Source organism: Pomacea canaliculata, linkage group LG3 (assembly GCF_003073045.1).
Source record: "Pomacea canaliculata isolate SZHN2017 linkage group LG3, ASM307304v1, whole genome shotgun sequence".
Classification (NCBI taxonomy): Eukaryota; Metazoa; Mollusca; class Gastropoda; order Architaenioglossa; family Ampullariidae; genus Pomacea; species Pomacea canaliculata.
Window position 1 is genome coordinate 11,659,558 of NC_037592.1, and position 15,294 is coordinate 11,674,851.

The 15,294-nt window shown below is 40.1% G+C and overlaps 3 protein-coding genes across 3 annotated transcripts; 2 read left to right on the forward strand and 1 right to left on the reverse strand.

Annotated features, from left to right (window-relative positions):
* Positions 1-959: 959 nt before the first annotated feature.
* Positions 960-6,851, forward strand: LOC112559770 (aldose reductase-like). The gene is made up of 11 exons (XM_025231166.1): positions 960-1,111; positions 1,866-2,140; positions 3,230-3,397; positions 3,574-3,690; positions 4,084-4,164; positions 4,535-4,651; positions 5,019-5,125; positions 5,254-5,335; positions 5,644-5,727; positions 5,985-6,067; positions 6,367-6,851. The coding sequence occupies exons 2-11, from the start codon at positions 2,048-2,050 to the stop codon at positions 6,407-6,409; spliced, it is 975 nt and encodes a 324-aa protein (XP_025086951.1). The 5' UTR covers positions 960-1,111; positions 1,866-2,047; the 3' UTR covers positions 6,410-6,851.
* Positions 6,852-8,172: 1,321 nt separating this feature from the next.
* On the forward strand, positions 8,173-11,583 carry LOC112559771 (rheacalcin-1-like). Its single transcript, XM_025231167.1, has 5 exons — positions 8,173-8,363; positions 9,194-9,365; positions 9,633-9,763; positions 10,310-10,405; positions 10,863-11,583. The coding sequence occupies exons 1-5, from the start codon at positions 8,318-8,320 to the stop codon at positions 11,132-11,134; spliced, it is 717 nt and encodes a 238-aa protein (XP_025086952.1). The 5' UTR covers positions 8,173-8,317; the 3' UTR covers positions 11,135-11,583.
* On the reverse strand, positions 11,314-14,664 carry LOC112559772 (isochorismatase domain-containing protein 2-like). The gene is made up of 4 exons (XM_025231168.1): positions 14,441-14,664; positions 13,393-13,503; positions 12,455-12,587; positions 11,314-12,182 (listed from the first exon to the last, which is right to left on the reverse strand). Exons 1-4 carry the CDS (start codon positions 14,622-14,624, stop codon positions 11,999-12,001), a joined length of 612 nt encoding a protein of 203 aa, XP_025086953.1. The 5' UTR covers positions 14,625-14,664; the 3' UTR covers positions 11,314-11,998.
* Between the last annotated feature and the right edge of the window lie 630 nt (positions 14,665-15,294).

A 15,294-nucleotide genomic window follows, 5' to 3' on the forward strand; every position in this document is an offset into this window, starting at 1 on the left:
ACACCACATTCAGAGGTGAAAATGAGATCGGTCCCATCTATAGCCATTTTACATTTTCGGCCCAGGTTCCCGGTCTAAATCAACATCCCCAGCCCCACCACCAACTTCATATCATATGTCCATGTGTCCCCAGTCTTTCTGTGCTGCTTGGGACGTGAGTGGTCAGTAAATGATGGACAATGGCGTAAAAGATGAAACTATTTACACACCTTCTATAGGAAAATGTCACCAGTGAAAGTGAAAAACTCGAGAGATCAAAGAAAGGAAGATTAAAGGCACTACAAGGTTTATATCCTTCACCATAATGCATGTGGGATGTCGCAGTTGTCACAAATTTGTGTAAATTATTGGAGGTAACAGCAACTTTAGTATCGATGAAGTCTACACTTTATAGCGTTCTTTGATTTTAAGATTTTTTTCCCTCGTGCTGCCTTTTCTTTCCGCTTTTGTCTAAAAGAAAAAGAAATCGAGAAAAAAAAAAAAAACTGACCAAGGCCGGGCCCCTCCATAGCCACACCATCCCTACCTGCCACTCCCTCCCAAGGGGTTTATTCACAACCCGTTTCACTGCTTCATAACTCTATTTCTCGTAACCATTACAATCTAGAGTAATCGTAACAGCATATAGGACAACCACTTGATTAACAACAGAAATAATGAACACAATGATGTGAACATTGCAACATTACTAGGGCATTCAACAACACGTTCGTTTACTACACCAATCTCACAAGTCTTGTGTTGACCTACAGGTCATGCCACATGACTTGCACTTTCTGGGGAAGCAAGGATGGGTGGGGGAGTCCCCGAGTGGCCAGGCTTATGTCTACAAGGATGAATGAAACAAATGAGAGATTTGAACATTTCTTACGATAGAAAACGGATTTTGAAGCGAGACGTGGCTGTGCCGAAAACCCGGACAGAGCTCGAAGCAGGATGTGTTGCGAGATGAAGTATAAATTGGCTGCACCTTGGGTGAAATCACCCAACAAGGATCTACTCCACGGTCATGCTCAAGATCACTTGTGTTCAGTAAATTGTGAAGTGTTGAAAACCAGTTGACCTCACTTTTATGGTTTGAAAAGGGCATAAAGCGTCGAATTATTATAAGGTAAGCAATACAGTTTTTTTTTCAAAATTAAAAAATAAAATATTCTGACCTTGTTTGATTTACTCTCGCTGTCACTGTCAGGAAGCAAAAAATAGTATCTATAAAGGGTTGTAGGTATGATAGTGTGGTTAATAAGAGTCTATAGGTGATGGTTACTCAGCACATTTAATAGTGGACTTTACTGACTGATGTCAAGTCTTCATGTTAAGGTTTCGGTTCCTCTGTCAGCAACTTTAGAAATTCAATTCACTTAGGACAATGAGACAGAGAGATGTATACCCATGATTTTCGGAAATGGGTTTTTTCTTTTTTAAATTATGTTATCGAGACTGTACGTGGTTAATATGTGTTTGTGCTGCTATAGTGTGATTTTTTCTCTTCTTCCCCTGATGACCAGATGAAAGAGGAATAGTAAAGACTTAAGTTGTCAGCTTGAGCACAGTTGATCTCAAATGATAGTCTTCTCTAGGTTTACCTCGATCCGCCCTTTCCTGCCTTCCGGGTGGGTGGATTTGTTTAGTGTGGCTTGATGAGGTTCTGAGCGCCGTTCCGAGTCTGTTGGTCCCGACCACTAAGTCAGTGAAAGCTCATTTGTCAGGCTTTGCTGAGGCCACGTATCGCAGGGCACAAAGCATGATGATTGCACTTAGTTTTCTCAGTGCGTCGAATTATCTTATCAGAATGGCGTACACTCACGATCACCTAGCCTCTTCATTTGCACAATTTTTTTTTCTGCCTCTCCGCCTTTATTCAGGTCAAGTTTGAGAGCTAGGCCTTCCAACAGCCTCGCCAGCGATTTGAGACAAAGGAAGGTTAGTCCAGCCATTGCAGCGACCTGTGACAGGGCAGTGAGTAAGCGGCTACAGTCGACAACGTTTGCAGCAACAGACCATCACTCCACGTGTCTCCTAACAACGACGACAGTTAACGACGACGATGAGTAGTAACGCCGTCTCTAAGACGATCACCTTGCCGCGGACCGGCGACAGGATGCCGGCCATTGCATACGGCACGTGGACAGTGTGGTTGGTGAGTTGACTCTTCCCTCCTCTAACACACACACCTATATTATTTCAATAGCAGCCATTGTGTGAATTTACATGAAAATTGAGGTAGAAGGAAAACATTTGCATTTTCCCCCTTTCCTTTCTTTTTATTGATTCTTTCTTGGGGAGGAGGTAGTTGGAGTCTTTCCTAACCATGGCAAGACATCCCTGTAAATGTTAATCAACATAGGCGTATCACTATCATTAAATAATAATTACACTTCTTTTACGCAGAAATTATACACTAAGAGATAGGAAATACATCTCAAATAATCGATTGATGAAGCAGACATAGTGCTAGCTAATTCACTATCCCATAACATTAGTAAAAGTCTGGAAGACAGAAGATCGGGCTACAGTAATTTAATAGAGGGTTAAAATATGGGATAGGCAGTATCTCCTTGTGAGTCGACCATCTGACAAAGGCTTACCCGAGGTCGTGACTGTAGCACGAATTTTAATCTTCCATAATTTCAAGAGAAGGGAGATGTTTTAACCCACCCCTCCCTCCCTCTCTCTCTCTCCCCCCACACACATTTCCGTGTGCATTTTCCAGTTAATGTAGATGAGGTGCGATATAGGATTGAGGAGTTCCTCGAAATGTTCGGTTTCGCAGAAAATTAGTGAGAGAGAGAGAGAGATATTAATAGACTGACTTCCAAGACTAATTAGAAAGAAAACAAAAGTCGAGAATGAATGAACGAACGAAAGAAAGAAGCCATACACAGTATCATGAGCATCGGACGAGATGCCGCCACCCCGTGTGTATTCTTGGTCTCATCTGTGGCTATCTCCTCGTCACCCTTCTTGATATCACTTGCACCCGTAACCCTCACTTCTAACGATATGCACCCACGATACAACCGACCTTGTCTGTCCACGTGGACATGTTATAACGTGTTATAACGCGTGCCACCACTGACTTATTTATCGGACTAGTCGTACCCGGGTTTGTTTTAAATGATCAGTTGATTTTTTTTCCCAAAGATGAACCAAAATAAATAAATAAAACCTGAACATTAATGATCATTGCAAGCGTCTTATTCTTTCGGCGGTTGCTTGCTTGTTGCAGTCCAAACCCGGGGAGATCTACAGCGGGGTGAAGGCGGCACTGGATGCCGGGTACAGGCATATTGATACAGCCTGGGTGTATGACACGGAGGACGAAATCGGCCAGGCCATCGCCGATAAGATCGAGGAAGGCGCGATCAAGCGAGAGGACCTCTTCATCACAACCAAGGTTAAATGCTACAGCTGTTAATTTGATTATGCAAGATATTTCTTAAAGAGACGGGTTTTGAGGCCGGATTTCAAAGTTTGAATGTATACTGTGTGTGTTGTTGATCGTTAAGGCTAAAAATGCAGCAGTGCATCCCTGCGGATTGTTTACACATCGCTTGTTTACTTGTCTTTCAGATTTGGGACAACTACCACTCGCGCGAGCGGGTCAAACTGAATGTGGAGAGGTCGCTGGCTCGCCTGCAGACTACTTACGTGGACATGGTGCTCGTGCACTGGCCTACGTCCTTTAAGGCTAGTGGACTAAACTAACTTGTATACCGTGCAAAGCTAGTGAACTCGTACCCTGTACATGGTTAGGTCAAACTTGTACACCATACAAGACAAGGGCACTAAACTAAGTTGTACACCATACAACGCTAGGTTACTACAACAACTTGCAGACCAAACAACGATAGGGGATTAAATATGTATATAATACAAGACAAAGAACGAACCTAAGTTGTACACCATACTACAAAAATTTGTCACTACTAGAGTTACTACTACACAAGCTTAGGGAACAAAACTTGTACATCACACAAGATATGGGAACAAAAATTGTACATCATAAGTTGAGTTTATAGTCCAATCCGTAGTCACTATTTGGAGTTTGGTAGATTTATATATTACTTTTACATATTTTAGGATGGCGATGACAATTTTCCTAAAGACGAGAATGGGAAAATCATTTACTCGACTCATGACATCGTCGAAGACATATGGAGGGTAGGTAACAGCGAGGACAACTCTCGCACGCTGCTTTCAAACCAAAAAATTGTGACTTATCTCTCAAAACAATAACAATTTCTAACGGTTCGTTATTAACTGGTCTACGCTGTGGGAAAATAACTATTTCATCATTCGGTGCGCATGCTTGTTAATTAATATCTTTACAGTATGAACTGTTTGAAGCTTTTCTGAACATGCTATCGTGTATTTCTATAACAATGTCTTCAAGTGTCCTAGATTCTGCAGCAAGGACAGCATTTTGAAAGTTTCTGACAAAGTTTTTGTTTTGCTAGTATCTGGCTAGGAGGTTTTGTGTTTGCATGCGTGCCCACATGCACAGATTAAACTCTCAGTCTGGGTTTGCCAGGGCATGGAGGACTGTGTGGATGCTGGATTAACACGCAACATCGGTCTGTCCAACTTCAACAGCCAACAGATACAGCGCATTGTGGATGCTGCCAGGATACCACCCACCAACCTGCAGGTCAGTGACATGATGGAGAAAGGACTCCACGATAAAAGAAAGAACACATTTAATGATGAGATCTTCAGGAACAGACAAAAAAAGGCACATTACTTCTCTGGAAACAGTTTGCTCAAAAGTAGATTTTTATACATCGAAAGTCAAGGAGAAAAGAAGAACTAATTATAATAAATTATAATTATGACGTGACAAGCTATACAGTCAAGGATTTATTTGAATTTGGAAAAAGATTTCGGTTTGAGTCTCGGATTTTCAAGAACATTCGCAAAAGGTGATGAAACAAAAACATTTTTAAAATCTCAACATATGTTTTCAACTTTTCACCTGATCTAATACCTGTCCATGTAAACAACTTGCCCAATTTCAGATTGAGATCAACCCTAATTTTACCAACGACAAGCTGGTGGAGTTTGCACAAAGCAAGAACATTGTTGTGTCAAGCTATGCCCCGCTGGGAGCCCCTGGCCGACCTTGGTAGGTGTGCACGTGCATTGTGTTTGTTGTCCACTTAATAAAAGCACATTCTCTTCCTTCGCGCCTTAGAGATCGGAGATGAGTGACTTTTGTAATACAAAGCCCGTTTCGATTTTTCAATGTTCTAGGAGAGACAGCACAGACCCTTGTGCTATCGAAGATCCTGTGATTATAAACATCGCCAAGAGTAAAGGGAAGTCACCTGCACAGGTATATAACCTTTTTTTCCTCTCTCTCTAAAGTTGACATAAATCTTGTGTTAAATATCAACTACGCAGGCAATAATCACAGAAATTTGATTATTTTTTTCAGGAACATCTTGCAACAGAGGCTTCTGTTTTTGAAACTTTTTAAAACAAACAAATGCTCATAATCTTTCAGCTTTCATGAATAGTCAGCTGGAGACTTAACAAACTATAGTCATAAATTTCTAAAACTGATAAGTTTTGGTATGCTGGTGACAGTGGCAGACATGATAGGTTATCTCTGCATTTTGTGACCGTTCTTACCTGGTGCAGGTGATCATACGTTGGCACCTTCAGCGCGGTCTGGCTGTTTGTGTCAAGAGCGTCAATCCAGAACGCATCCGCAGCAACATCGATGTGAGTTGTCACGCTGTGTTCCTCAACATGTCTTCTGACTTCATAGCTTGGATACTGCAATTATAGGATTTAATAGTCATTTAATTTTAGGATAAAAAACAGCTTTCTAGCCGATAATTAACAATACATATTATTTTTTTGAAGTTGAAGCTCACAGCACACTTATACAGCTTCACACAGAAATCGTAATTTTTCCTGATAACTGCTGGGTAGCTCTCGAGATAAGAACTCGACCTTTTTTTCTTCCACTTTCCTAGGTATTTGACTTTGAACTGTCGGAAGAAGAAATGGCAAGTATCAAAGGCCTTAACCGCAACTTTCGCCTGTATCTGCAAGACATGTAAGTTGATAGGATACTTACAGAAGTTTCTGCACTCTTTACTCGTCTTTGTCATATATTTTGCTTGGAAAATCGTGATTTATTACCGAGTATATATATATAGTATATAAAAGTATCGAGCGAAAGTAGGTACCTTTGAGAAAACGACTTAAGATTTTTTTTTATTTTAGACCTTTCGAAACACAAGCTGTCTAGTGCTTGAGCTAGCTGTGATCGCTGTTTCGTTTTGACCATTGTTCTCTTGGTTTCTGGGTGGGACATTCACCTTGTTTCTACAAATTTTTTTCCCTTCTTTACAGATGCATTGAGCACCCGGAGTATCCCTTTAACGCACCATTTTAACTGCACATCGACCATTGCGAGCACATCAAAAAGGAAGAAAAGAAGAACAGCAAACGGTTCACTGAGACAGTTTTCCTCCTCGCCGCAGCAATGAAGCATTCTCGGTGTGGACTCTTCCGTTTATCTGTTCTTGCATTTTTTTTCTTTTTCTTATCACTCGACGTGACATAAAATTTCGCGAGATTTCTGGATATCTCGATTATGCTGTGTTTTCAAGGCTGCGCCAGGCTCAAAAGTCTGAAGACTGTGCTGGATGGGTTTTCTTGATAAGTGAAGCATCAAATTAAAAAAAAAATTCCAAGGGCTATCTCCCCCACCCATAGGTCACAAAAATGACAATGTGGTATTTTAGTGATATTCCTTGGCTGTCTCTTCCTTTACTTTACTTTTTAATTTTAGTACTAACTCAAAGATCACAATAAATTGAGTTTGCGGTGTTTTATCAAATATTTCATTTAATTATTCCAAGATGGTTATCTGGTTGGGTAAGCTGTGAAGTTAGCAGGAAGTCACCCACTCTCACCACATTCTCGTTAAAAATAGCAGCAGAAACAACCACCACAACAATCTGATGAAAATCTGTACACTCTCTCACGCAAAAGGAAATGCAATCATTACAAGGCAACATGTGACCTGTCTTCCACCCTCTCATCCTTTCAAAACTAAAGAGAGTCCTTTGCATTTCTTTACATTTGATTATTCTCCTTTGTGACCAATCAATCAATCAAACTGAAAAGAAAGTTGAAGGAGCTGTGGTAAAGCCGGAGAAAAAAAAGGAAAATAATTTCCGGAGATGAAAAAAGAATTTAACTACAGTCCAGCGCCTATTACACCTATCATTGTGTCACACACGTGTTCAGCACCAGTGGGCGGAAACTGAAAGCGAAGATCAAAAGATGAGTTGTCAGGACGGAGAAGCACTATTCTCGAAATACTGAGAAAAGCAGGAAAAGAAAAGAGAGAGAGAGAGAGAAATATAGAAGTGAGACACGATAGCCAAGCATTTTAGTCTTTGTTTTATATTTCATTGCACGTATAATGTCACGAAAGAACGGATGCTAAAAGCGCTTTTCTTCCAACGTTACGCTTCCCTCTTATATCAAAGCTGAAGCGAAAGGTGGAAAGTGGTGGAGGTGTGAGGGGATCCACAGAAATCAAGCTCATCCACACACATTACAACGTACAAGAGAAAGCATGGCTTCGGATGAAAGGTTGGCGAAAGAAAAAAAAAACCATATGATTGAAAGGAATGTTAATATGCAATTTTCAGGTAGCATCAAATGTACAAAGCAAAAATGCTGTAACTAACATTGGCCAAGCAAGCACTTCCAGTTGTAGGAACATGGGCAGCTGGTCATAACAAATGCCACAAATACACATCAGCTCTTAGACATCGTGGCGCAAAACCATTGTAGTGTGCACATGCAAAATCCAGTCTGCATAAGAGAATGTTAAGAGTTAAGTTCACATTACGTTTTTACACACAATATTAAAGAAAAAAATAAATCAGAAAAAGACGTGCCAGTTTACAGCCAGAATTCGATCACCATTGGCCAGATCAACCACAGCACCTGCACAATCAAAAGCGGAAGTGGCTGGTCTCTCGCGCTAGCGCTGGGACTGGCTGGATGACGTGAGCACAGTCAGCAGTCCAGTCAAAACGTTGGTGACTCGCTCTGACGGACCAAGTGTCCGCTGAGACTGACTCGAGGACCAGAAGGTCCGCGCACGAGACACGATCGAATAAACAAACACAAAAAATCTCGAGGGTCTCAAAACATACCATAAACGTCACCTCACTGCTCGGAATTACAGTCTGTGCAAAGGCCGCACCACTTACAGCAACAGCACGCGCGGCAGGTGGGACTTGGTGAGCATCGAACAGTTACGACCTCCACAAGGGCAGTGATGAACAGAAGTAACTTTGTGAACCTTTTGGTTCTTTGTTTAAAAGGTGGGTCGTCATTCATCAGATTGACTATCAATGATTACGTCTATGATCGCTTTTCTACAAAAAACAACAACAGCAAACAAACAAACACAATAAAGACACGCATGGATTGGTTCACATTTCCTTTCAGTCATCAGCGGTCCCAGTGATCTGAAACTACTGGACAGAACTTGTGCACGTTGCAAAAGACATCGGTAAAGCCCTTGGATCCCTTCCTCCACGCGTTATGTCTATTAATGGAACATGAACAGATTGATATCTATCACCACAGCTTTGACATTAAAACAGGAAAAGCAGTTCCAAAACGAGAAGCATGCGCCGTTGACAGTGTACAAAAAATAAGAAAATACAGCGGCTAGGGATTCATAATCCTGCGTCACTTTCTGAATTCCAATATGGCGACCAGCAGAGCCAGCGAAGATCTATCCCTTAGTTTCAGATCAGTGAGCGGCTTGTAACTCAAATTAAACGATTGGATATGTATGTTGAGTGGTAAATCTGGACATACACAAAGTCGCTTAGCTTTCTTGTTAGTTGCACAGCATTCACCAAAGAACTTGAGACAAATGCTAAATTTGGTGCGTATGCTAGCGGAAAATAAAAATAGTAATTTTGACTGACAGTTTCCACTGTTACTTATATACTTAAGAGAAGAGTTTTTACAAGATGATGATGATAGTACATGCCTTTTATGGGAAACAGTGTCGACTCAATCCAAAGGCTTGCTTCATTCGTGCCTTTCTCAAGACAGGTGCCGGGTGACAATAATGTTGTATTATAGAAGTAACCTGACTTGGCAGAAGTTTCTTTTCTTTGTATCGTATTTTGATCAGGAGTGTGCTCGTGTCCCAGCGGATGGACACAAACGCCCATCAGCGGCTTGTGTTTGACCTTTCAGCCGGCGCCGAAGTCTTGGTCGGAGGCACAGAAGGAATGCGTCAGCAGAGGCGGCCATCTTGCTATCATCAAAACAGCAGCCGACAACTCTGACGTCATCAGCTTCAGGTAAGTTGTGCTGAACTGTCACCAACTTTTTCTGATACCGTTTCAAAAACATGAAAACGCTTCGACGAGGTTCCAGAGCTGATTGTACCAGAGAAACCGAATGATATTATCAAACATTTTAGTTTGTTTTCTGAACCACTACAGAAAGATAATATAGCTTGAAGAAATCAACGGGCTAATTCTTCGAGGGGAAAATGACTCGAAGGTCTTTTGCTAACTGCACATTTCAACACACTTTCACATTTTAAATCTTTCATACATATGCAGGCTATCACAGACCCAGCAAGGCGATCCTGTTTGGTTAGGGATGCACATACATGGTGGCAGTTGGTCCTGGACAGACGGAAGTCAGGTCAAGTGGGCAGACTGGGACAGCGGTTCTGCGCCTTCAACTCAAGGTAGGTCTGAACACTGTCAGTTACTGTAATTTGTGTTTATGTGTGTATCAAAAAGACATACAGAAAGAGGTGTGTATGTGTGTGAGAGAGAGGGAGAGAGATAATGGAGATAGAAGGTGTTCTTCAACACGACATGCATATGACACACATGTTTTGGGGATTTGTTTCATCGTTGAAATTTCCATCAGATTCAGAATTTTCAGTGTTTATCCAATTCAGATCTGCTAGATAAAACAAGCAGTTTATCCAGAAACAGACTAGATCAATAACTGTTAAGTGTTCTTGTGCAAATAGAGAATAGCTGCCATATTCTAGGCAGATAGCAAGTGGCACTGTGGAAGAATGCTTTCCCTCTTGTCCCGAGGCCAAAAAGACATCTGGGTGACGACAAGTTGTTCGACCTTCGATCTACAGCTACCTATGCTAGATCACTCTGAAGCAGTTGACCTGCATGTTATCCAATCGCACGCTCAATCTACGTTTTACGATGTCTTTGCTAAGAACTCTGCAGAGCTCGGCGAATACTGACTACTAGTATGTGTCTAGATCCTGATCTCTGCGGTGTGCTGACCTACAAGAATGTGCTGGCCTGGACTTATATCAACTGCGTCATGCCTCTCGCATTCATCTGTCAGTTTACTGGTTAGTACTTTCTTCGTTCACTGATACTTTTTTCTTTCACTGGTCATCATTATTATTATTATTATTTTTATCTCGAAAGCAGTTACAATTAAGTACAGTCTGCCTTTCGGGTCAGGAGCCTATCTTTCTTCCAGTTTGAGGGCTAAAAGCACGTAACCCCGAATGAGCATATGCTACTGTAATGAAAAATATATATATAAATATTTGAAAGATGAAAATATTAATAGGTGTAGGTATGCCCTCGTATGAGGCTGACAGCAAATATTCCCATACACTAGATGTTATGAACCTTATTCACGCAAGCGCCATCTTGAAACCAGCGGGAAACCTTTCGCCTCCACTCTCTACCCCTTTGCGTCTCATCTTAGGTTGCCGTTGCCGATACCCTCACCTGTTAATCAAGTCACAGACTAATCTATGGAATTATGTAATGCATATTTACTATCTCTTTTTTCAGCTGCCAAATCCGGCGCTGCTCCGCCAGCATTGATTACTGGAACATGGCGTAAAATTGCCGTTGATGAACGCTGCGTTGGGACCGAGGTGGTTGCTAACCTGACGGCCTCGTCCCTCATCGACTGCGTTCGGCAGTGTCAGACCATAAATACGTGCAACGTCGTCAGCTTTACGCATACGCAGAAGACGTGCGACTACACCGCCACCAGTGCTGACGCCCCGCAGCTGAGTGATGCACGTGGCTGGGAGACTTGGGTACTGGATAAACATTAACAAAATCACGAAACCAAAGATTAAGGAATTTTGATCCCTCCTAAAGCTAAACTGGCAAGAATTTCCTAAATAGCATTCAATGATTACATAATATATAAGAATAAAAGGAATTTAATATTCTGAAAACGATAATTAAAAGTGCAAAATGTGCATAGACAACAAATTCATAGACTATTTTATCTTTGTTTAGTTTATTGTAAAAACCATATTGTAAGAGTTAGTGTGTAGAGTAAATCAGCAGAATTTTTACTTTGTGAACAAAATTCTTTGTAAAATGTCTCCGAGTAAATGAATTATATATTTGTGATCAGTTGAAGAAAACGGTTAAATCTTTCTGTTAGTGGCATTCAGGGATATTGGAAGACATGTAAAATCAAGGCATCAGATAAACAATTCAAAATTATTTAATCTCTAAAAATCTTAGATAAAAGGATTTATTTTCACTCTCACTGACTTCTTTTACTTTATGTTTTAGTGGTCTCGTTGAATTCACCTGCTGTAGACAATAATGTGACCAGTCAACGTTTCCAGCTTAATTCTTTAGTGATCACCATTTATTAACAGTTTGCAGCACGTCTTTGCGATATTCTTTTACATCATTGACTTTGCTTATACTGTCCTTTACAAGTGACCTTGTCAAGTACTATTATTAATAACTCCTAGCCCACATAATGTTCCAGCTGATATTTATTTCTTGCAGCCCATGGCAATATATTCAAGCATGTTCCCATGCAACATTTTCAGTATCACCTATATATATAAACAAATATAATGAGATTTTTATAAAGCCTTGCTTTGGAAGTTGCCAGATGCACTACTCTGATTTCAACTCTCATGTGTATCATTTTCTTTCATTCTTTAATCCTACACGGGTGTGCCTTCTGGTGATAGTCCACTCAAAAGACCAGAGTCTGGCGCAGTTTCCCAGATGACTTTCTGGACTTCTCTGAACTTTGGATGAGCTGCATCTTTGCACAGCAGTAACATTACACTTTCACTTGTTGTTAAATATGCCCCAGCTTCCTTCATTCTCTGCAGCGCATATATCCTAAAAAATCAAACCAAGTTAGACAGAACAGACACTGGATAAGTGACCTTCTTAAAAGGTTGTTACAAAAAGTGTAGCTTGAATGTAACAATTATAAAAGATCTATGAAGGAAAATTTAAATATTATGAATTGAAAATTGTGTATATTTTGAATAAAACATGGATAGCAAAATAATAAAATCTTTATTTTAGCCAGTCCAGATTTCTTCAGCATATGTATTTTAACTAGCAATGTCACTAAACAAGGTTGCCCAAGTTTATGAGTAGCTTACCTGTCCACCATGCTGCGTGAAGAACATGCATCAGCAATGACATGAACATCATAGTTACGTTCCAAAAGATCCAGTGTTGTCTGCAGAACACAAGCTTGGGTCTCTATTCCACACAGGATCACTGATTTTATATCTGGAGCATGGAAATATGCCAACATTAGTGGTCTTAAAAATTAAGACATTTGTTACCAATAAAAGAGCTGCATAAAAGCAAAGTGTCTTAAACCTATAAATAATAACGCTCTTGTCATTTGATTCCACTTGACTTTTGAGAAATAAATAGTGATTTCATCTCATTTTCTGATTATCATCTTTTCCTTTGGGACATATTTGTTGTCTGGTATAGTCCAGACAGCATATGGCTGTAAGTATTTTTAGTTGACTAATTTTTTATTTTTTTATTCTTATCTTGATGATTATTCTGGTAGGAAGTTTTGTGGCTAAGGGGCATAATGCAACAATGAACAACAGGATTTACTAAGAAATAGTCTAGATAACAAAAAAGGAGGCTCACTGGGATTTTACTTATAAAAGGATTTACATGAAAGTTAAAAGACTTGCCCTGGCTGCATTTACAGTTGTGTAGTATGACAGACAGTAAATGTCAAACTACATATTTAATCCATTCATTTTTTGGCATTATTGCACATGCTTAATAGTTTAAATTAAGGTAAATTTCTTAAAATCTGTGCTGTGCTTCCTTCTCCTAAATCTATACTGTACTATAATAATTCAAAAGTTAAATTTTGAAAATAATTATACTTCAAAGAAAATTTAGAAAAATATATTAATGCATCATATGCAGGTCATGGAAACATAACAGAGGAGATGGGTAGACTAATGTGAGTTTACTTTATTGCATCAGCACACACATTATTACATATTGCCAGTCACTAAAAATTTAAATGGGCATATGCACAGATGATGACCATTCTCACCACCACACTGCTTTAGATACTTCTCCACATCAGGGATCAGCATTGAGAACCGAGTCTTGCTGAACACCTTTTCATCCTTGACTCCAAGCTCTGGCACAGTGTGACCAAGCCCTATTTTGACAAAGAATTTATGAGCAGTTACTGCAGCATAGTGTGTTTCATCTGGTAATAATAATTAAATTTGCCGAAAAATAAAAATTCATTGATCCTATGCATTATAGTATGATTTTCAATTCTGCCAGGACTGATTTTATGGTTGGCTGCTTTATATCCCACTGGGTCAGTAACTATATGGACATATATATAGTAAGCTAAACTGACACTCTTAACAGGTATATACCTGCAGATGCCGTTGGGGGAAAAAGGTTTGCGTCGGTTTATATTAGTGCCGGGTGTGTAGCAGACGAAGACAAGCGACTGGTGAGCAGACGACGAAGGCCGAATGACATCGTTTTATCACGAACTTCTACGTGGTTTTATTTATTAATTTTTTTATAATGGGTCCACCTACATATGTGCCATTTTTGTTATGGTCGTTGCAGGTTTCCCTATAAGTAAGCGGTGTCAATATTTTTTCCATAAAACTTTATTGACTATAATGACTGCTGATCGAATGTTTACTCGATCGTCTGCAACAGTCGAATCAAATATGCTTTTCTGTGTACGTAAAAGTATAGTAAATTAAAGGCCGTTGAGGTAGGGCACACGTTTTGTCACTTCACTGTCCGAGCATAAAAACACAACAAAAGTAATCATTAACATCGTAGCGGTAGTACCTTCCGGTAACGGCGATCATGGGTGTTTACAAGACAAGTTCGTGGCTACAACTTAATGTGTGCTAGCTGTCCTCCACGCATATTTTCATGAGGTCACATTAAATAGCACGATACATGAATTAATTTTTGTTGATGGTGTTTTGATTTAGCGGACGAATAGTATCTGTATACCATTCTTCAAATACTCAATGTAAATTTTGGTCTTCTGTCTTTTAAATTTAGAAAATTTTAAGTTGCAAAATATTTAAGAAAAAAAGTCACCAAGGCTGTACCTTTCGGATACTGTTCAGTTACCACTACAGGCATTTCCAAGAGTCGTGCCACCTGTAACATGCGTCCGGCAACGTTGACAATCTGCGGAAAATATTTTATAGCTGGACGAAATTTTTCTTGCATATCACACAAAAAAAGACATGAATTTTCCACAGTCATCTTTCCCAGTCTTCTAACAGCCATGATGAGTGCCCGCCTAAGGTCTCGGTAGCAGACGATACCAATTGCGAATTTGCAAAACGAACCATTTCAGAATTCTGAACCAATTGGAAATGAGTCAAAACAGCCTGCTCCATGGTTGACAGTGAGAGGGGACCGCCGTTCCAAGACTATTTTCGCTCCATAGCATGGGTCAGATCGTCCCATCTTTGTCCATTTCGCTCCAGGTAAGACCATTCCGTCCCATCACCGAACAGTCAAATCGTCCCAGGTCCAAAAGACTAATCGATTACCGAATAGAGCCACGCGAATAAGTTGAATAATCAAGAAGTGGCCGTTTGGCATGCAGTGATCGCGAATAAACGTGACTTCTGTCTTCAAACCAGCTCAAAAAGCATATTGTGATTTGTATAATTTTGCTTTTGCAATGCCATTTTATTTATTTATTTAGAAAACGCTTTTTTCAAGTCTGTAACAAAGCTTTGCACTTAAAATTAGCTATTGTTTTACACCTTCATCTTGCACCATGGCCATGACAACTAATCTGCTTTTACGAGATGCCACATTCAGAGAGAAATTGTGCGAGATCTAAACCCACAGTCACACCTTTGCATGACAAGTGCTATGTTGCACTTATGACACGAGAGCATTTTTTAAAAGTTAAATCACTTGTTTTCACAACCTGTTATCATGT

What these genes read in the sequence shown, in the direction of transcription:
- LOC112559770 (XM_025231166.1), top strand. Translation starts at nt 2,048, where the DNA reads ATGAGTAGTAACGCCGTCTCTAAGACGATCACCTTGCCGCGGACCGGC. An exon ending in ACTGGCCTACGTCCTTTAAG is followed by an intron (nt 3,691 to 4,083) that starts GCTAGTGGACTA and finishes TACATATTTTAG; the next exon opens with GATGGCGATGACAATTTTCC. An exon ending in GGAGCCCCTGGCCGACCTTG is followed by an intron (nt 5,126 to 5,253) that starts GTAGGTGTGCAC and finishes TCAATGTTCTAG; the next exon opens with GAGAGACAGCACAGACCCTT.
- LOC112559771 (XM_025231167.1), top strand. Translation starts at nt 8,318, where the DNA reads ATGAACAGAAGTAACTTTGTGAACCTTTTGGTTCTTTGTTTAAAAG. An exon ending in TTTGGTTCTTTGTTTAAAAG is followed by an intron (nt 8,364 to 9,193) that starts GTGGGTCGTCAT and finishes TATTTTGATCAG; the next exon opens with GAGTGTGCTCGTGTCCCAGC. An exon ending in TTCTGCGCCTTCAACTCAAG is followed by an intron (nt 9,764 to 10,309) that starts GTAGGTCTGAAC and finishes GTATGTGTCTAG; the next exon opens with ATCCTGATCTCTGCGGTGTG.
- LOC112559772 (XM_025231168.1), bottom strand. Translation starts at nt 14,624, where the DNA reads ATGGCTGTTAGAAGACTGGGAAAGATGACTGTGGAAAATTCATGTCTT. An exon ending in GTATCTAAAGCAGTGTGGTG is followed by an intron (nt 12,588 to 13,392) that starts GTGAGAATGGTC and finishes TCCATGCTCCAG; the next exon opens with ATATAAAATCAGTGATCCTG. An exon ending in TCACGCAGCATGGTGGACAG is followed by an intron (nt 12,183 to 12,454) that starts GTAAGCTACTCA and finishes TTGATTTTTTAG; the next exon opens with GATATATGCGCTGCAGAGAA.